At 43.9% G+C, this 22,042-nt stretch overlaps 1 protein-coding gene across 1 annotated transcript in view; it reads left to right on the top strand.

Annotated features, from left to right (window-relative positions):
• The window catches only part of LOC126267812 (trace amine-associated receptor 8a-like), a 137,973-nt gene that overhangs the window by 80,259 nt on the left and 35,672 nt on the right, over positions 1 to 22,042 (top strand). The window contains exons 4-5 of the mRNA XM_049973117.1: positions 13,967 to 14,102; positions 14,163 to 14,483. Of these exons, the coding sequence (XP_049829074.1) occupies positions 13,967 to 14,102; positions 14,163 to 14,483 (457 nt within the window). The remainder of the gene's footprint in view (positions 1 to 13,966; positions 14,103 to 14,162; positions 14,484 to 22,042) is intronic.

The raw sequence follows: 22,042 nt of genomic DNA, 5'->3' as shown, positions 1-22,042 counted from the left end.
CGTAGCCGTCCACAATACGAGCACAAAGAGTCTCTATATTTGCTACCGGCGTTGCGTAGACAAGAGCTTTCTAATGCCGCCATAAATGAAAGTCAAGAGGGTTGAGGTCAGGAGAGCGTCGAGGCCATGTAATTGGTCGGCGTCTACCAATCCACCGGTCACCGAATCTGTTGTTGAGAAGCGTACGAACACTTCGACTGAAATGTGCAGGAGCTCCATCGTGCATGAACCACATGTTCTAGCAGCACAGGTAGAGTATCCCGTATGAAATCATGATAACGTGCTCCAGTGACCTTAGGTGGAAGAACATGAGGCCCATTCAAGACATCACCAACAATGCCTGCCCAAACGTTCACAGAAAATCTGTGTTGATGGCGTAATTGCACAATTGCGTGCGGATTCACGTCAGCCCACACATGTTGATTATGAAAATTTACAATTTGATCACGTTGGAGTACATACTGACGAAACTAAAATGAGCTCTAACATGGAAATTACGTGTTTCCGGACACATGTCCACATAACATCTTTTCTTTATTTTTGTGTGAGGAATGTTTCCTGAAAGTTTGGCCGTACCTTTTTGTAATACCCTGAATAAGGGGCAAGCAGCCACAGGAACCAGTGACTTTCAACTGATGCCCAGCTAAATATCTACATGACTACTTTGTGGCAGAGGGTTTATGCAAGCAGTTTCAGACTGTTTCTCCACTTTCCACTCTCGAATACCACGTGGAAAAATAAAGGCCTACAGCATTCAGTGCGATCTCTCATTTCTCTTACATTTCAGGTGGAATTCCAAAAAAATATTGTCATTCGGAAGAGAAATTTGTTGATTGAAATCGCCAAAAAAAAAAGAAAGGCGCCTCCGTGTTTTAATAATTACCACCCCATTCACATGTTACATCCGTAACACTTTCTTTCGTATTTCACGATAATGAAAAACAGCTTGTTATTCAATGAACCTTCTCGATCGGCTCTGTCAGCCCCATCTGGTAAGGAATCCATATGATGCAGCTGTTCTCCAGGTGAGGATGGACTAACGTAGTTTAGGCAGTGTCGTTGTTAAATATGATGAATCTTCTAAGTGTATGTTTCGCCTCCTCCACTAGCATTTCTATGCCATAGTTCCAGTTGATGTTGTTTGTAGTAATCCCTGGGTAGTCTGCCCAGTTAGCCGTGCTGTCTAACGCGCTGCTATCCGAGCAGGAAGCCCGTCATCGGCACAAATCCGCCTGGTGGATTAGTGTCGACACACGCGAGACAGATAGTCTGTGGATGGTTTTTTAAGGCGGTTTTCCATCTGCCTCGGAGAATGCGGACTCATTCCCCTTGTTCCGCCTCAGTTACACTTTGTCGGCGATTGCTTCACACTCTCTCCACGTACACGCATACCATAAATACTCTACCACGCAAACATTTGGGGTTACACTCATCTGGTATGAGACGTTCCCGGAGGGAGCCACTGAGGGCCGAACCAGACAATAACCCTGTGTTCGGAGTGGGGGCGCCGGTGGGGTGGGGTGACTGCTGTGACCTGATGGGGGGTTGTGAACCATTGAGGGCTACAGCAGCATGAAGCATCTCCGTCGTTTCTAGGTCCCCAGTTCAATACACACACACACACACACACACACACACACACACCACACACACACACAATAGGGCAGCATAGGTTGTCTAAAATGTCAAATTGTGTTATTTTGAAGGGTTGGTTGGTGTGGTATTGTTGTTGGAACCAAACTGCGGATGTCATCGGTCCCTGGACTTGCACAACTTCTTAATCTGACTTACACTAACTTACACTAAGGACAACACACTCACGCTTGTCCGAGGGAGGACTCGAACCTACGACTGGGGTAGCCCTGCGAGCAGCGTCTGATCGAGCGGCTACCACACACGGCAAATGATTGATTCACTCCCATCGTAGAATGACGTACAGTGTACACTGCACAAAAGCATCTTCATTAACTGTGTACGCAACCCACTGACCCATAGGATGTATTCTCGCTGGGTACCGCAGCAACGCTGAAACGAAATAATACCAAATGAATAGGGTTGTCTATCTAGTACTTAAAGCGTTGTCGTCGGTAGTGTGTTCCATTCTAGGAGTTTTGCTGATGCACCACGGTGGCCTACCCTAATGAGCTCAATTACGTGTGATTTGGTTCGGTGTTTCCGAAGGACTGCCTCGGAACACCGTGCTAATAGCCCGTATCTCCCAAAGTATTTAATTAAGAAATTATCCCGACATCCAGTTGCCTGTAGGTAAGTGGCTCCTATAATTGGATCCTGGTTTGTCTTGTACTACTTCCGACAGACTGGTTTACCGTTATATCAAATGCTTAGACAACCATGTTGACTACGTCGGAAAGTGACATGAACCTATACTGTAGAAACATTGACACACCTGTATATTGTAATGCACAAACAACTAACTTGCGATACAGCGAGGTGAACCAAACCTGGATCGAATCTGCGTGAAGGTTTAACCACCGTGTGTTGGAGCATGGCCACCTGTGTTGTTTTTAGGCGATTTAGCAAAATATTTGGGTCACCTACAAATTCCACCTCATACGATACACAGTGAAAATATGGTAACACAAGGTATAGAGTTAACACAGTTTACGTGATGCATACAGTTTCCTCCCTCAGATTATCATAAGACTGTGGCTTCAGGATGGACACCAAACAATATACTCTAAAGCAGAAAGTAGTAAAGGACAGAGGAGGGTGAAAGCACGTATTTTTGTGTAGTTTGCCTACATTCCAGGGCGAAGAACACATTGAAGGGCAAGTTATACCCATTCACCTTCCCTTAGCATACCGTTATACTTACCCCCTGGGATAGTCCACCCATCTAGGAAACCCCTGAGCCATCTCCCTCCATCTCCCACCCCCGCCTCTCTGGGAACCGTATGTCAATGCTAGGACATTTTTGGTCACCTCCTTCCCATTTCAGTTCTAAGGCACTTCCCCTCCCCCCATTCCTCCACTTCCCCCACATCCCCTCCCTTCCCACTCGATTTTCCATCTCAGCCCGCGATGAACTCTTGCTGTGGAAGGATCTCACAACACGAAGTTCAAATCAGTGTTAGTTACAATGCAGATGATACACTGTTTCTTTATAAAATTCTATTAGAATTTTCTTTATTTAATCAGTTTGTGGGAGACAGGGCTCCTCCCCTCCCCCACTTGCGAACTGGTGAGAAAAAGATTTATTTTGCGCTGAGCTGCTGAAGACGAAGTATTTAAGGTACTGCCATGGGATTTGTGTTCATCTATTCATATGTGTATTGTCCTGCTGGAAGAATAGCCAAAATTTTGATGGGGAAACGGAGCTGACACTTACCCTACACTCTCGCTGCTTGAAATTCAAAGAAATGCAACTGCACAGAATTGGCGGGTTCATGTTGGAGTTTAATGGGTGAGTAAAGAGATAATGGATGGGATATGCGGAATACTTCCCACAAAATAATGATGAGGCAAGAGACTGGACTGAGGATGCATTTTGTAACTCATGGAGACTACTGCCTGTGCAGAATCTGTTTATGGTTCTTGAAATGGCCAGTCAATCCACAGTGCTGGAGACAATTTCATTCTACTCCGCTACTCCAGACTGAATGAACCAGAGGTGTTCCACCTCGGTAAATGGAGCATGACTGAGGATGCTTGTAACGAGTTTTGTTTACCTTTCAAATCAAGTGGTTCAAATGGCTCTGAGGTCATCAGTCCGCTAGACTTAGAACTATTTAAACCTAAGGACAACATACACATCCATGCCCGAGGCAGAATTCGAACCTGCGACCTAGCGCTCGCGTGGTTCCAGACTGAAGCGCCTGGAACCGCTTGGCCACACCGACCGGCCCTATCCAATCGCGTGTTTGTATATGTTCACCTTGCTGCGTGCCATAGCCCATAATAACGCTCAAAATTGGCGGGGAACCACCCTACAGCAGCTGCTGAAAGAACTGCTTCTATAAATCTACAAGTGTGTAGCTGCTGAGGAGCTTGTACGCAGATACATGTCAAGAAGAGCTACGACAGAAAACTATCACAGAAGTGTGGAAAGACCGTTCGCCTAGTGCAAGTCTTTCGATTTGACGCTACTTCGGCAACTTGCGTGTCGATGGGGATGAAATGATGATGTTAAGGAACCCCCCCTCCCCCCCCCCCCCCCAGTCCCTGAGCGGAGAAAATTTCCGACCCAGCCAGGAACTGAACCCAGACCGTTAGGATGACATTCCGTCGCGCTAATCACTTTTTTCGCATCGAAAGTTGAGTCATGGCAGGGTTCGGACCCGGGAGCGATGACAGTTCTATTGCTAATTTGAGTCACTTCCCTTTATTTTCTTTTTTTAATATATATATATATATATATATATATATATATATATATATATATATATATATATATGATGCAACAGTTATTCAATGTACTACAATTTATACATATACAAATGATTGTTAGTTTAACAAAAATATTAGAAAAACATGAAATACAACAACATAAAAACATTCTGTCTTCTTCCTATGTCTTCTTCTTTTTTTTCGATGCAAGAGAACGTGGATAAGGGTGTTGCATTATGTGATGGGTAGGCATGGCACACCCCAACTTTGAGGGGGGTCAAAGAAGAGATAAGTGGCAAAAGTTTTTCGGTGGGATGGTTTTCGGGTGAGGGTGCTATGCACGGTCACAACTTTGTACCAGAAGTCGAGGACTGTATGCAGACCACTCTGAAAGAAACCAGTCGAGTGTATTGAGCTTAGCAAGAGGGTAGTGAAATGTCTGGGACAACAACAAGAAATCTTACGTTACCGAAGTTGGCGGAGCACGGAGGTAGAAGCCCACGATTCGTTGGGTGAGGAGCAAAACATTTCCCTTTAGAGAAGACGGTGCTCGTCGGTGTCTTCGAGCTGACAGTCAGGGCAGAGTGTGGAGGTGGCCAGTCCTATGCGGTTAAGTCGACTATTGGTCGGGAATTTGCCATAGACTAAAACATACCAGAGTGCAGACACAGACGACGGTAAAAAGGGTGCATGCACACACCCCCAAACCGTTCGCCAGTGAATTTCAGGGTGCTGTAGTACCATGATGTTGCAAGGGTTGGACAGCATAAGCAAACGACAATAGTCTTTTGTACGAGGAAGACGGGTGACTGGAAGAGCGGCCCGAACGTATCTAAGTTCTATCAAACAATTGGTGACATGGTACAATAATGGAGAAATAGTTGCCACATTGATCGGTAGATCGAGGGAAGTTGGTCGGAGGATATCTAAGAGACTGCGTGTTAAGGACGGGATCGGCCCCAGCCAGTGCCGCAATAGTGGACAAAGAGTGCAGAAGATCGTGCCCGCACGTTGACGAGTCCGAGATCACCTTGTGCAGGAGGCGGTGTTGTGGGGGACTTTGAAAGGTGCCCCTGTTGACACGAAATATCCAAAGGCTGATTGGATGCGGCGGCCAAGGAGTAACGGCATCGGGAGGATCTGGGGGACGTGTACCTGCTTAGGGACTACATACATGTTGACATAGGACGCACGTTGGAGGCGATTTAAGTTACGGTGCACTTGACTGTGAACATGGTGCCGAATCGACTGCAAAAGCCGCCGGTATGCCAGGGCCACTGTGCGGTGTGCGGAGCTTGTAAATTCTATACCCAAGTAACGAAGGGTGGTACTGACTGAGAGTGGGATCGTCACCATAAACAGGAGGCCGCGCCCAATGTGCATCACAGAAGTCCGTCGAGGAGCAGGTGAGAAGGAGGACGTCGTCCGCATAAGCCCTGCAGTGAAAGGTGTAGTCTTGTACAGTGAGACCCTGCAGTCTAGAGGTAAGTCCAGTGATGAGCGGGTCAAGTGCAATGACATATAGTAAAGTAGACATAAGGGATCATTGACGCTCATAGCGGCGTATAGGAATCTACCAACTACTTGTACCAACGAGACCGCGGGAAGTAGTAATCGGTGAATGGCATCGACAAAGAGTAATTGGAACTCCATACGTTTCGCCACCATGAGGAGGAATTGGTGCCGAAAGTGATCAAAGGCACTCGTGAAATCGATGGATACCAGTGCTGCACGAAGGCGACAAACTGCCGCCAGCGCGATGAGGTCACGGCATTGTCCTAGGACTGTCTGTAGGGTGGCCCCACAACCACGTGCAGTCTGCTCCGGTGAGAGGACCGTGGGTAAGACGGCGCGTATGCGCGCTGCTAAGAGGCGTGCATAGATTTTATAATCTGCATTCAGTAATGTGAGGGGGCGACATGCAGAGACATGAGACCCTCCCTTCGGCTTAGGCACAGGTAGAAGAATGTCAGTGACGAATTCAGGTGGGATTGGGAAGGACGTAGTAAAGAGTTCCTGGATCATTTCCGTCCAGCAAGGAAGCATTAAAATGGTGAACTCCGGCTAAAACTCCATGGGGAGACCATCCGGTCCTGTTGATTTGTTCTAGGCCCCTTTGTTGATCGCATCTACCACCTCTTCTGCGTTGATTGCAGACACCATGGACGTTAACTCCGCTACGGTGAGGGTCCGATCACGCGAAGGATAGAGATCATCAAGAATTGGTGTTGCCATCGGTTCATCGTCATAAAATTGGCTATTATGTTAAGCAAAGGCAGACACCACTGGCGCGTGTGTTGTGTGGTGAACACCGTCGGAGGTCGTGATGTGGGGGCCGAAAAGTCGTCGTCGACGACGATGGTCGGATACTGCATGGCTTGTGGATGGCGTTTCGTCGTGGAGGAGGTCCTGTCGTCGGGAACGCACCACGACACCATACAATCGTGCACGTTGGAGAGAGAGGAGACGAGATTTAGTACGCTTCTTTTTAATGTCAACGATGGTTCTTTTAACTTTTCCATATGCTGAAAACGTCTTTCCGACTATAATTTCTTTTTTGATTTTTCTTGCAACCATTACGTCTTAGTTTTTCTAAACCTCCTGTTTAGTTCATTCCTCAGCGATTTGTATTTCTGTATTCCTGAATTTCCCTGAACACTTTTGTATTTCCTTCTTTCATCGATCTACTAAAGTATTTCTTGTGTTACCCACGGCTTCTTCCAGTTCCTTCTTTACAGTTATGTTTTTCTTTGCTACTTATGTGATTACCCTTCCCAGAGCTGCCAATTTCTCTTCAGCTGAACTGCCTAGTTAGTTATTCCTTATTGCAGAATCTAGGGCCTTAGAGAACTTCGAGGGTGTTTCTTCCTTACTTAGTACTTCCATAACCCGTTTCTTTGCGTATTTATTTTTTCTGACCATCTGTTAAACCTGAGCTTACAAATTGTAATCTGATTCTATATCTGCTCCAGAGTACGCCTTACGGCACAGTCTCTGATTTTGGAATCTCTGCCTGTCCATGTTGTAATGTACCTGGAATTTTCCCGTATCTCCCGGCCTTTGCCAAGTATACCTTCGCCTCCTCTTGTGATTTTTGAACAGTGTATTCTCTGTTGAGAGCTGACATTTACTGGAGGCTCAATTAGTCTTCTCCCCTGTCATTCCTAACACGAAGCCCATATTTTCCCATAACCCTTTTTTCCACTCCGTCCCCTACAGTAACATTCCAATCCCCCCTTGCGTATTAGATTTTGATCTCTCTTTATGTACTGAGTTACTCTTTGATATCCTCATATACCTTTATCATCTTCTGATTGCGACGGCATCATGTACAGCTGAATTATTGCTGTCGTTGTTGGTTTGTGTCTCTTCCGATGAGAACAACACCTATCACTAAACTGTTCACAGAAACACACCATTTGCCCTACCTTCATATTCGTAATAAGTCCTACTCTAGTTAATCCAATTTTTGCTGCTATTGATGTTACCTTATACTCATCTGACCAGATATTCTTGTCTTATTTCCACTCCACTTCACTGACCACTACTGTATCTAATAGAGCCTTTGCATTTCCATTTCAGATTATCTAGCTTCAAGCTTCTGACATTCCAAGCCCCGACTCGTAGAACGTTATCCTTCCATTGATTATTGAAACGTTTTCTCACGGTCACCTCCCCATTGCAGCCTCCTCATAGAGATCCGAATATGAGCTATTCTGATATCTTTTGCCACTGGACAGATCTCAAGACACTTTCTCAATTACAGGCTACATGTCCTATGGATACATATTATGTGTCCTTAATGCAGTGGTTTCCATTGTCTTCTCCATCCTCATACCGTTGACATTGGCGATTCCCCCTCCTTTCGGGGCAGTTTCCCACCGCAAGGGCTGGGGAGGACCCTGACTCTCTGTATGCTTCTGGACCCCCTTTTCCAAGGGTCGTGGTTACTTACAGTGCTATGTCATATGGTAAGGGACGTACCCTATATGATCAGAAGTATCCGGACACTCCCAAGTATCTATTGCTTGATCTTTTATCAATAGAATTTAATTTACGTGTGAGCACAGACTGTTTCTGACGCAAGTCATACTGGATGAGGGAGACACGTGGCCCAACGTTAAAAGTTACCTTAGCTTTATGATTTTAAAGAGGAAACTTATTTTTTTAACAAAATCTGTAATATATTTGTGTTAATTAGATAAGTAGTTTACACATCGAGTGTAGTTTGGCGGTGAGGTTGGCGGCTTGCGCAGATTTATAATACACTATGTGATCAAAAGTATCCTGACACCCCCAAAAACATACGCTTTTCGTATTAGCTGCATTGTGCTGCCACCTGCTGCCAGGTACTCCACATCAGCGACCTCAGTAGTCATTAGACATCGTGAGGGAGCAGAATGAGGAGTTCCGCAGAACTCACGGACCTCGAACGTGCGTAAGTGACTGCGCCATACGTCCGTAAGCGTCATTTCCACATTCCTAAATATCCCTAGGTTCACTGTTTCCGATGTTATGGTGAAGTGGAAACGTGAAGGAACACGTACAGCACAAAAACGTACAGGCAGATCCCGTCTGTTGACTGACAAAGACCACAGACGGTTGAAGAGGGTCGTAAAGTGTAATAGGCAGACATCTATCCAGACACATGAATTCCAAACGGCATCAGGATCCACTGCAAGTGCTAAAACAGCTAGGTGGCAGGTGAAACAACTTGGACTTCATGGTCGATCGGCTGCTGATAAACCACAGATTACGCCGGTAAATGCAAAACGACGCCTAGCTTGGTGTAAGGAGCGTAGATACTGGACGATTTGACAGCGTAAAAACGTTGTGTGTAGCGACGAATCACGGTACACAATGTGGCGATCCGATGGCAGGCTTTAGGTATGGCGAATGCCCGGTGAACGTCATCTGCCAGCGTATGTAGCACCAACAGAAAGATTCGGAGGCGGTGGTGTTATGATGTGATCGGGTTCTTCATGGAGGGGGCTTGCACCCCTTCTTGTTTTGCGTGGCACAATCACAGCACAGGCCTGTATTGATGGTTTAAACACTTTTCGTTCACTGTTGTTGAAGAGTAGCTAGGGGATGGCGATTGCATCTTTCAACGTAATCGAGCACCTGTTCATAATGCACAACCTGTGACGGAGTGGTTACACAACCATAACATCCCTGTAATAGACTGGCCTGCACAAAGTCCTCACGTGAATCCTATAGCATTGCTTTGGGGTGTTTTGGAACGCCGACGTTGTGCAACGCCTCACCGACCGACATCGATGCCCTTCCTCAGTGCAGCATTCCGTGTAGAATGGGCCGCCGTTCCACAAGAACCATTTCAGCACCTGACTGAACGTATGCCTGCGAGACCGGAAGCTGTCATCAAGGCTAAGCGTGGGACAGCACTATATTGGCTGGCTCTGAGCACTATGGGACTTAACGTCTATAGTCATGTCCCCTAGAACCTAGAACTACTTAAACCTAATTAACCTAAGGACATCACACAACACCCAGTCATCACGAGCACTATATTGAATTCCAGCATTATTGATGGAGGACTTACAAGTCATTTTCAGCCAGGTATCCGGATACTTTTGATCACATAGTATATTACCGAATGCCGCAGAGTAACGGTTGGCACGGCTTGGCGCTTCAGGTGTTAAGACCATCATTAATGAAGAATGCCCATTATATAAAAGCGATGGAATGGAATTAGGAATTAGAAACTGAACCGTTATTAAAAAACAACGAGGCAGTACCTGAAATGAAAAAGAAATGTGAACGATCCCCGTGTAATGTGGAACAACTGCCAAAATTGGGACTAATCTGTGTTACAATTACGAACTGTCATTACTGTACCGATTAAAATATGTTCTGTGGGCCTATGTCCAGCAACAAACGATGCCCTTCGCAAATGTTAGCCAGGAAAATATCGGGTTCTAGAGTGATTGAAGAATGAAAAGGTTAATAATGAAACTAATAAAATTAACCTATATAAATACACTGGAAAAATTGTTTTCAACTTGTTTTGGAAGCATCAATGATCGAAAGGAAGAAGACTGTGCTGAAGGTCACGTTTATGTGCGTTCGTCACCAACGTAACAGGAGTCTCAGTTGCTGGCAACACAAGCTGCGAAATGTTCATAGTGTGTTGCCGGAACATGTTCTCAGTACCCGTACGTCAACGAGACTAATGTTTAGTTACACTTCTTGGAGACCAGAGACTCTGAGGATGGCCGGCCGCCGTGGTCTCGCGGTTCTAGGCGCGCAGTCCGGAACCGTGCGACTGCTACTGTCGCAGGTTCGAATCCTGCCTCGGGCATGGATGTGTGTGATGTCCTTAGGTTAGTCAGGTTTAAGTAGTTCTAAGTTCTAGGGGACCAATGACCACAGCAATTGAGTCCCATAGTGCTCAGAGCCATTTTTTTTTTTTTTTGAACTCTGAGGATGACAGCCTGTTACTGTCGAAATTGGTCATGAAATAATAATATAGTTCACAACAAGCGATCTTGCATTCTAATAGTATACATTATAATGTAAAACCAGCGAATACTGTCTTGGACTCCAAAAGAGAAAATCCAACACGGCATCTCTAAAGTTGTGCTCTTGACGCAGAGATCGTTCTTCCTTATTATTGTCTCAATATTTCGTAGTGCGTTGCGAAATATTTCAGAGCTAGTTTTGTGTTTCACGTGCGACAGTGCCTCCGCAACGTGAAAAACCAGGAAGTGAAGTCACAAAACTCAAACTCGTACAACTTCAGGCAAACGTCAGTTAACTCGTCCCACCTGAAGACTTCTTAACGAGACCTGGACATCATGGAATGTAATTTTTACTACTATTTTTAAATTTAATAACTAAAAACTTTAATAGATATTAGAATGAAACTTTAACCAAATAATTCGTCGATAGTGAACTCTATTGTGAAATAAGTTTGAAAATTGTAGAATGCATGGTGCACTGAATATTGATTTTTGTTTTACGTATTGAATGACATGTAATTTTTATTTTAGGTTCACTATTCAACATAAGACAAAACAAATTTTGTTTTCTTTATTTCTAATTTGTCAAAGCAGTAAACCAGTAATATTTACCAGTTTGTTGTTATGTGTATTCTTAAAAAACTGTTTTTTTTTTAGAATAAACTTTTCTCCTAATAATTCACGAACATGTGTCATGCTCCTGCTAAAAGTACGTAATACATTGTTGAATACTGTGATTCATTGCGTAGGCTAGTACAGTATTACTATTCCCACAAAGGTTGTTTTTGAAGCTTTTATACCGAATGAGATAAAGGTACCCAAGCAACTTATAATGTTGATTACAGGAAGCTGAAACTGAAGACTGGCATGTCACTTTCTTATCAGTGACAAAATGTCAAAACATTCCAGCTCGATAATCTTATTGATTCTAAGAGTTATTTTCATCTTCTTTAGTTTTCTTTCTAGTCTTTATATTTCTAGCCTCCAGTTTCATGCTCTGAGCAGCTTTTTCAGCTTCAGCGACACGTTGTCTGTCTGGCAATACCAACACACTTTTCGTTTTGTTCGGGTTGTTTTATGCCCAGTCTGCCCATGGTTTTTATCTACTTGTTAATCCAGCTTTAAAACATATTATGGGGCTCATCATATTACTCAGAAACGCTGACATGCCAACAAAAAGATTTTTTGGCAAGTGTTCCCAAATACGACTATTGAAGCTGTCATTCATATTCTGTGTTTCGATATGTAAAAATTTTTCCATGAGTTAAGAGTCTGAGAGATAAATATAAATTGGCTTTAGTTCTACCGTAGGAATTAGTGTGTGTGCTTTGATTTTATCTGCGCTCAACGACGAGGTTATCAGCGTCCCCTTGAAAGAGTTCTTAGCACCAGAACAAAGTAAAGAGACATTCTAGGCAAGGATTTGTGTTTGACAGTAATGGGACAGCTGGTATTCACGATTATCTGGTTTAGAAAAGCATTTAAACATGAAAACCATGAGGTCCTATGCAAAAGTATATACACTACTGGTCATTAAAATTGCTAAACCACAAACATGACGTGCTACAGACGCGAAATTTAACCGACAGGAAGAAGATGCTGTGATATGCAAATGATAAGTTTTTCAGAGCATTCACGCAAGGTTGGCGCCTGTGGCGACACCTACAACGTGCTGACTTGAGGAAAGTTTCCAACCGATTTCTCATACACAAACAGCAGTTGACCGGCGTTGCCTGGTGAAACATTGTTGTGATGCCTCGTGTAAGGAGGAGAAATGCGTACCATCACGTATCCGACTTTGATAAAGTTAGGATTGTAGCCTATCGCGGTTGCGGTTTATCGTATCGCGACATTGCTGCTCGCATTGGTCGAGATCGAATGACTGTCAGTATAATATGGAATCGGTGGTTTCAGGAGGGTAATACGGAACGCCGTGCTGGATCCCAACGGCCTCGTATCACTAGCAGTCGAGATGACAGGCATCTTATGTTCATGGCTGTAACGGATCGTGCACCCACGTCTTGATACCTGAGGGAACAGATGGGGACATTTGCCAAACAACAACCATCTGCACGAACAGTTCGACGAAGTTTGCAGCAGCATGGACTATCAGCTCGGAGACCATGGCTGCGGTTACCCTTGACGCTGCATCACAGACAGGAGCGCCTGCGATGGTGTACTCAAGGATGAACCTGGGTGCGGGAATGGAAAAACATCATTTTTTCGGATGAATCCAGGTTCTGTTTATAGTATCATGACGGTCGCATCCGTGTTTGGCGACATCACGATGAACGCACAAAGGAAGCGTGTATTCGTCATCGTTATACTGGCGTATCACCCGGCGTGATGGTATGGGGTGCCATTGGTTACACATCTCGATTACCTCTTGTTCGCATTGACGGCACTTTTAACAGGGGACATTACATTTCAGATGTGTTACGACCCGTGGCTCTACCCTTCATTCGATCCCTGCGAAACCCTACATTTCAGCAGGATAATGCACGAATGCATGTTGCAGGCCTTTCTGGATACAGGAAATGTTCGACTGCTGCCCTCGCCAGCACATTCCCCAGATCTCTCACCAATTGGAAACGTCTGGTCAATGGTGGCCGAACAACTGGCTCGTCACAATACGCCAGTCACTACTCCTGATGGACAGTGGTATAGTGTTGAAGCTGCATGAGCAGGTGTACCAGTACACGCCAACCAAACTCTGTTTGGCTCATTGCCCAGGCGCATCAAGACCGTTATTACGGCCAGAGATGGTTGTTCTGGGTACTGATTTCTCATGATCTTTGCACCCAAATTGCGTGAAAATGTAATCACATGTGAGTTGTAGTATAATATACTTGTCCCATGAATACCCGTTTTTCATCTGCATTTTTCTTGGTGTAGCAATGTTAATGGCCAGTAGTGTATTTTTAGAATCAAGAAGAATCAGACAACTTTATTATATAACAAATTTTAGGCCCTCATGACGCCCAGGTGCCCTTAAGGTTATTGCTCATGCGACGCTACTACCAGGTATTAGGTCAACAGTGGTCTGATGTCTAGCATAGGGCGCGGCAGCTGGCAGTAGAGCGCATATTGTAGACAGATTTCGGCGGGACGACCACAGCGCGTTTCCCACGGCGCAGCTTCCTGCTGTTCTGCAAGTTCCGGGCGACCTTCTCCTCGCTGTTCTTCGGGCCGCTGCTCCTGATGGCGATCATCTACGCGCACATCTTCGTGATCGTGCGGCGGCACCAGGCGAGCCGACTGCGCTTCAGCCGCGCCAGCCTGCGCACGACCGCCAGCACGAGCACGAGCGCGGCCACGGGCGGCGCGCCGCAGCGCCACCGCGGCAGCCAGCGCCGCGCCCACCACCACCACCACCACCAGCACCAGCACCAGCACCAGCACAGCAACCAGCAGATGGCGCGCAGCGTCAAGGCCATCCGCACCACGCTGCTCATCCTCGGCTCGTACGTGGTCGGCCTCATGCCGGGCGTGCTCGTCTTCGTGCTCGTCTGCGCCGACTGCCCCTTCCCGTTCCCCGAGACGCCGCGCGACAAGTTCCGCATGTTCTTCATCTACACCACCGTCAACTTCCTCATCATACTCAAGACCTTGCTCAACCCCATCATCTACGCGGCGCGGATGCAGGAGATCAAGGTTGGTGCAACCGTTTCTTAACCACTGTATCCGATTTCTTAACCATCTAGAAGTACAATTCAAATTATAGCTAATATATGGTCAGCCATATACACATTAAATGACGTAGCTTAGTGATAAATGTGCTATTGCTCTATATAACACATATAAGACAAAAAAAGAATTACGCACAACGAAGGTATTATCAGAATCGGACAGAAATCACTACATATGTTGTGCATGTACAGACAAACAACTGATTATAAAACTTCTTGGCAGATTAAAACTGTGTGCCCGACCGAGACTCGAACTCGGGACCTTAGCCTTTCGCGGGCAAACGCTCTACCAATTTTTTTTTTATTCTCATTTTGTTCGATTTTGTTCGTTGTGTCTGCTCGGGGCGGACGTCGTAAGACATCCCTTCAACTTCGATGATGATCGATTAACTCAGGTTTTTTTTTATTACAGAGGGCACGTAACCCTCTGACCGAACACGCTGAGCTACCATGCCGGCGTACCAACTGAGCTACCGAAGCACGACTCACGCCCGGTACTCACAGCTTTACTTCTGCCAGTATCCGTCTCCTACCTTCCAAACTTTACAGAAGCTCTTCTGCGAAACATGCAGAACTAGCACTCCTGAAAGAAAGGATACTGTGGAGACATGGCTTAGCCACAGCCTGGGGGATGTTTCCAGAATGAGATTTTCACTCTGCAGAGGAGTGTGCGCTGATATGCCAGGAAGTTTCATATCAGCGCACACTCCGCTGCAGAGTGAAAATCTCATTCTGGAAACATCCCCCAGGCTGTGGCTAAGCCATGCCTCCACAGTATCCTTTCTTTCAGGAGTGCTAGTTCTGCAAGTTTCGCAGGAGAGCTTCTGTAAAGTTTGGAAGGTAGGAGACGGATACTGGCAGAACTAAAGCTGTGAGTACCGGGCCTGAGTCGTGCTTCGGGAGCTCAGTTGGTAGAGCGCTTGCCCGCGAAAGGCAAAGGTCCCGAGTTCGAGTCTCGGTCGGGCACACAGTTTTAATCTGCCAGGAAGTTTCATATCAGCGCACACTCCGCTGCATAGTGAAAATCTCATTCTGGAAACTGATTATAATTTCAGAACACGTGGATGATTTTATCGAGAAAATGATCTTCAGAAATTGAACAAGTTAACAGCACGACGATACACTTCAGGTCCTTATACAAGCAGTCATTCGGATTGCTATTGATCAACAATGTTGTTGGATGTCCTCATGAGAGATATCGTGAAAAATTCTGTCCGAGTGTCGTGTAAGGCCATCAAAATCCCGAGCAGGTTAAAGCGTCTTGCAGATACCTCTCCAAGAGTTCTCAGTTGTTGAGAGATGCGGCGACTTTTCTGGTCAACACAGAGTTTGACAAGCACGAAGGCAAACAGCAGTAACTCTCGCTATCTACCAGTAGCCACTATCTTGCTGAAATTACAAAAAACTTAAATTGGAACGATCACATAGATAATATTGTGGGTAGATTCATTGGTAGAACACTTACAAGGTACAACAGATCTACTAAAGAGACTGCTTACACCACGCTTCTCCGCCCTATCCTGGAGTATTGCTGTACGGTGTGGGATCCGCATCAGGTGGATGACATCGAAAAAGAGAGCGGCAGCTCGTTTTCTATTATCGCGAAATAGGAGAGATAGTGTCAGAGCGACAATCATTAAAACAAAGGTGTTTTTAGTTGCGACGGGATCTTCTCATGAAATTTCAATCACCAGTTTTCTATTCTGATTGCGAAAAAATTTTGTAGGCACCCACCTACATAGGGAAAAATGATCGCCACGATAAAATAAAAGAAATCAGGGCTCGCACAGAAAAATTTAAGTTCTCATTTTTCCCGCTTGCCTTTCGAGAGTGGAACGGTAAGCAGACAGCTAGAAGGTGGTTCATTGAACCCTCTGCCAGTGACTTTATTGTGAATAGCAGAGTAATCACGAAGATGTAGATGTAAAAATGTAAGCCCAGGATGGTTGCTGTGTGGGAAAACACTGGGGGAGAGGTAGGCTGGGTATAATTCGTCGACGTTCCGCTGTACTATAAGGAAACCGCAGATAACATCCAAAGGGGTCCTGCTATGAAATGAAATGAGCCCCCGGACCATCACTCCTGGATGACAGGCTTTATGCTGGCCGACAGTCAGGTTGGTTTGCCATCAGTATCCGAGGCGTCAACACGCACGTCTTCGTTGGTCATCGGGACTCAGTTCGAAGCGGAACTCATAACTCAAGACGATGCTACTACAGCCAGTGAGATTACAGGTCAGAGGCACCCTTACGATAAATTGTTACAAAATAGCTGCGAAAGTAAGGGAAAAATAAAAGTGACCTTTCTAACAGAAGCTCTGTTCAATTACTCTATTCAGAATACCACATTCATGGCCAAATTTAATGTTTAATTAAGTTAGCTAGAAATCGCCTAAAACGTATACACATGGGCACATAGGAAAGGAAAGAGGAAAGTCATGCTACATTCATCTTCTGTGTAACTGTGGTATCTTTACATACACTGCTGGAGAAAAATGCAAGTCTAGCATGGACGAAGTTAGCTCAGTGACCACAACAAATTCAAACTAAGTGAAACAGTTATGTCACAGTAAAGGACGCCAAAACAGTTACATCAGCTCCCAGTGTCCCAACCCTGGGGGCAACGCAGGTGGTATTCTCGCCTGCAAACTACCATGCAGGTGTCGAATGCCATCCTGCGATAGATTGTCCCGAACATTTTGTGAATTTTATTGCAGTTCGTCACGTGTTCTTGCAGACCCACAGGAAATATAACTTCCGACTTCAGCAGTCCCCACACATGTTCAAATGACGATAAATCTGGTGATCTTTTCGCCCAGGGCAGTTGTACTCCACAAAGAGCGCGTTGCTTCAAAGCAGGCATATGGAGACGTGCATTGTAGAGATGAAGAAACAATGGTTAGTTTATCCTACAGAAACACCAAATGTGACCGCGAGTAGTAACTGATGGTGCTACTCACCATGAAGTCCCGGATGGAGCCTGTGTGTCGTGAGCGAATGCACTCTGCATACTTAACCACCATGCACGTGTATCTACATTACTCACATACATTTAGAACTTAATCTCATCAGTGAATACAAGAGTGCCGTTCCATAACCAGGTCTTTCACAACACCAAAGTATCAATGCTTGGCGGTGTCGTGGTATCAGATGTATCCTGAAAAGAAGGACAAGTGATATTAATCTCCTAGCAAGAAGATTGTTCCCAATGATACCTGATGGCACAGTAGACTCAACCATCATTGCTCACACCAAACGTCGAACTTGGTAATCGTATGTACCACGACGATGGCCAGAACCTGATCTATAGGCGTGAAAATGTTCCACAGACCACTGTTGAATACAGTTTACCGCAGGCCCCCAATACAACTCCATTCAAATGGCTGGCTCTATGCACCTGTCAGTGTTACATGGCTGTACCCTACAATGAATGTTTCAAACACTGTTCATGTTGCGTACATAGTTCCGCGTAGTCAGAGCGTACACAACTTGCCCACTAGAGCGCGCCCCGCTAAGCACAAGAGCGCAGGCGCAGCGCTCGTCCGTCTCCACACTACGAGATGGCGCTGTCATAGAGACTGACCAAATTCTGCTTCCGCCGATCCGTGTATTAATATGTAACGCAGCCAATGAGATTGCTGGTAACGTAGAACCTTATCTCCACGCGGATCACACTCGTACAGTGATACCTAAACGCGCGAGGTATTATAACGAGTGTACAGACCTCCGATCAGTCAGTCTGCATTAGTCTGCATTTGTCTGTACCAGTGTATAGTCAAGTTTCAGTCTGCGCCTAATAAGATTATCATATTCTTGTACATAGCCATGAAGATAAATGTATAGACACTTTGTCAAGTATCAGAGATATGTGAGAATAAGATTAGCGTACCAAGAAGAAAGGAACTTCAGATTGTCAATTGTAAACAGGATCTAGAAGCAATTTACGTAATATCTATGATTTTTATTATTTTAATAAATATGTGTGAAAATTAATCAAGTTCTGTTTAAAGTTGGTCACCGTCAATCTGCTACTCCAAGCGTGCAAGTGGCACTTCTATCGTCTGACCTAACGGCAGAAGATAAACACGCCACGATAAGACCAAGAGACATATTGCTGACGCTCGCCTACTTCGTTAGAGCGACAAGTCAAATAATCTGATGGTGTGTGTACCGAAGGTCTTACAGTACGCACACCACAGTTCACCTCTAAAGTCAGCACAGTTACTGCCTGCAGAATCAAAACAGAGGATGTCCAGACTGACTGTGACGAATCCTACAACCTGCTGCTGCTAAACACGCTCCTTGAGGATATTGCAGTTTTGCTTTTGTTAGTGTATTTAAATAATAAAAAGAAGATAATAAGTCAACAAAGAAAATGTATACAGATGTGTGGATTTTAAGGAAGATAGCTGGTGTCCTCTGCTGTGATTTAATACATTATCTGTCAAGACTGTATGAAGAATTCAATTGTCATTAATTTTTAACGTTTTTTTACAGGAATATACATTTGCCGCCACGACATAACATCTGTAGTTTTTGGGATATACGTGATGCCTTTGTCTCAAAACATTTAACTTTGTGCCGTGATTACTCTGTTGTGTTTGGTTTTCCTATACGCCTAAACTGTGATCTAGTACCCAGTCTTAAAGTACTTATAAATGGTCCAGTCTAAACACTTCCACCCAACTCCAGAGGTCCACTTCCTGTCGGTGAACTTTTGGCGGCTCAGCCGCCTAATGTCGCCTCAACCCCCTTTCGTACGAAATTTCTAGTAACACAGAGCTCCCCAGCACCTGAAAAAAAGTTGTTGAAAGTTTATATAAACCACATAATAATCACGATAAAAAACTTTAGCGCTCAGTTAGATAAGGATAAATTATTGCAAAATGGTGCTTGGAAAACGAGCAACATAATACTATGAAAGAGCACTTCAAAAAAATAATACAGGAGTTGTTGGAAAACATTCCACAACAGTATGTCTGGGTACGTTCCGCATTCGCTAAGATTCAGGAAAGAATATGGAAAACTCGCACTTAACAATGAAGAAAACTGTACGTTACTAGCAGCTTATTATAAAAAAATTGTTGAACTACGAAAAACCGACCTAATAAGTGTAATTCGTTGATAATATTCCAAATTAATCTCCAGAACCACCAAGCATCGATTAATGTTGCATCAACAATTACAATGCAACAGGGCCCTATGTGAAAAAGGCCTGCCAGCAGAAATTCTAAAATATAGTGAACATCTAGGGTACGGTTCATAATCTTAAAGGGAAAAGTGGATAGTATCTGGTACTCTGAAACGATTACAGATAACTGGAAACTTGCGTTAGTTCCCAAAACAGATATCAATAATTAGAGAGGAATTTTATTACCATTCTCAAAATACAAAACCTTATCAATAGCTCTTCTGGACATTTTAAATACTCAGTAATATACCGTAAAGAAATTGGAGAGTATCAAGCTAGATTTAGAAACAGCACCTTATCTGCACTGCAAATTTCAAAACTTAATAAAATATTTAAGTGTATGAAAACATAGAATACAGACTTAGTGCTAATATTTCTTCTTTTTTTAAATCGTGTGATTCGATGTGCAGTGGCTCTCTTCTCAAAACCTTGAAGAAATTTCCAGTAAATAGGAGTACTCTGGAATTAATTTAACAAACTCCAACAAATACAATATTTAAATTAAAATAAGTAACATAAAAATGAAATTCATCAAAGAAAACGTCACAAACACATTAAGGGAATAGCATGAAAGTCAAACATAGCGTAGGACTAATGAACCCATGTGGAATAACAAATTGCAGAATGTATATTTACCTACAGTTCTTAAATTAAATGTCTAAACCTCACATAAATATCTAAAATAACGTAAATGACTAGGACACAACCGAACGATCCGAGAGCTGCTCTGTTTAATTCGTAAGGATAAGCTGGGTCAAATAACAGGTAACCCACTATTACCTTAAGAATACTTTGCAGAAACCAACGCACCCTATGATAGTATCTTCTACAAACGTTGTGTCAAGTAAGACCTAAACAGATATGGTCGTTATCTCATGTGCTCCGCTACCAGAGCCTCCAGAATTCATCACGTGATCCGTCACGACTACGGGGTGGTTCTGCAAAAGATAGTGCTAATTTCGTCGTTAATTACGAAGTTGAGGTAAAATTCATCAGAAATCATATCTGCGTATCTCTTTCACCTTGTAACGACAGAGTAAAACTCGTATAACAGCACGAACGAAACATTAAATGAAACTGTTTTAAGCAACAGGCAACTGAAACCTTTTGTACTGTGCCATAAACTTTGCTGCTGGTAAAGCCTCCGCAAGAAGTTTTTCGCACGATATACGAGAATTCTTCAGACACTTATTTAAGCAGTTTGGGCAACTAAACAAAAATTTACAAAGTCTTTAAGCTCTGACCAAACTTATGATTGGCAATTCATTTCAGTCCAAGGATGATAAGGCCGAACGTGGATAGAATTCTGTAGGAAAGGATATAATGTATACTATTGCAGTCAGACTGTCTTTGGCTCAGTTTGGGGTGATATCTGCACGTTTAAAACTAGATCTGCACAATTAATTATTGGTATAAATGTGAATAACAGACAAAGATTACTACTAATACTAATACTGTTACCATTGCTACTAATATCTAGTACAAAAGCTGACAATAGAGACCACAAAATTTTAGTATGATTACTGGCATAATAGGATACTTTAATCCGTAATGATCACGAAAATACGGCAGTCCATCCTTACAGCCAAAGGCAGGGTCATCTACAGTAGAGAACAGTGTCTACCACAGTTATTTGGTTTGTAACTATTCGCATCTCGTCAAAGTACAACACGTAATGCGTTACAGAGAGTATCATAGTGGAGTAAAATTCATGTACATCAGTGCAAAGTCCTGAATGAGGTTCGTACAGAAATCAGTGTCACCATTTTGTATAAGTCTATATCTGAGTAGAAGGGAAATGGAAAGTATATTCCTATCAAAAACTTAGAAGTGCAGTCAGAAAATCTCTCTTCGTTTTTATTGATGATTTTATTTCCTTTATGCAGGATATTTACGCATAAGGAGAACATTCTTTGATGAAACATAATATCACATGTGTGATCACTGTAGTCAAACCGCTATTACTTTTCACTAGTACTCGTCTGTACCGTTATACGTAGGAAGTCGCATGCAACACTTTTCTATCTCTAAGTGAAGGCTAATCGAGGAACTACTGTAGAAATTTTCATATGGTTTTCACTAATAGATTAATTGACGAAGAAAGTGAGTGTAGGCCTATATAATTATAAATAATTCCAGCTAATTGATTGCACTACAATGAATTAAATTACCCCATCGTTTTATTACATGTTTTATACAAGTGAATGTAGCGACTAAACTCAGAAACTGCTGTAGGAATTTTGATTGGGTTTCATTATTAGTTGGACTCATTGACTATGAACGTTTGTGTGTGAAATTTACTATCGCTCCCTCACACAAGTCAGCATGCCGTAG

Source organism: Schistocerca gregaria, chromosome 4 (assembly GCF_023897955.1).
Source record: "Schistocerca gregaria isolate iqSchGreg1 chromosome 4, iqSchGreg1.2, whole genome shotgun sequence".
Lineage (NCBI taxonomy): Eukaryota > Metazoa > Arthropoda > Insecta > Orthoptera > Acrididae > Schistocerca > Schistocerca gregaria.
This window is presented reverse-complemented; position numbering and strand designations above follow the sequence as displayed.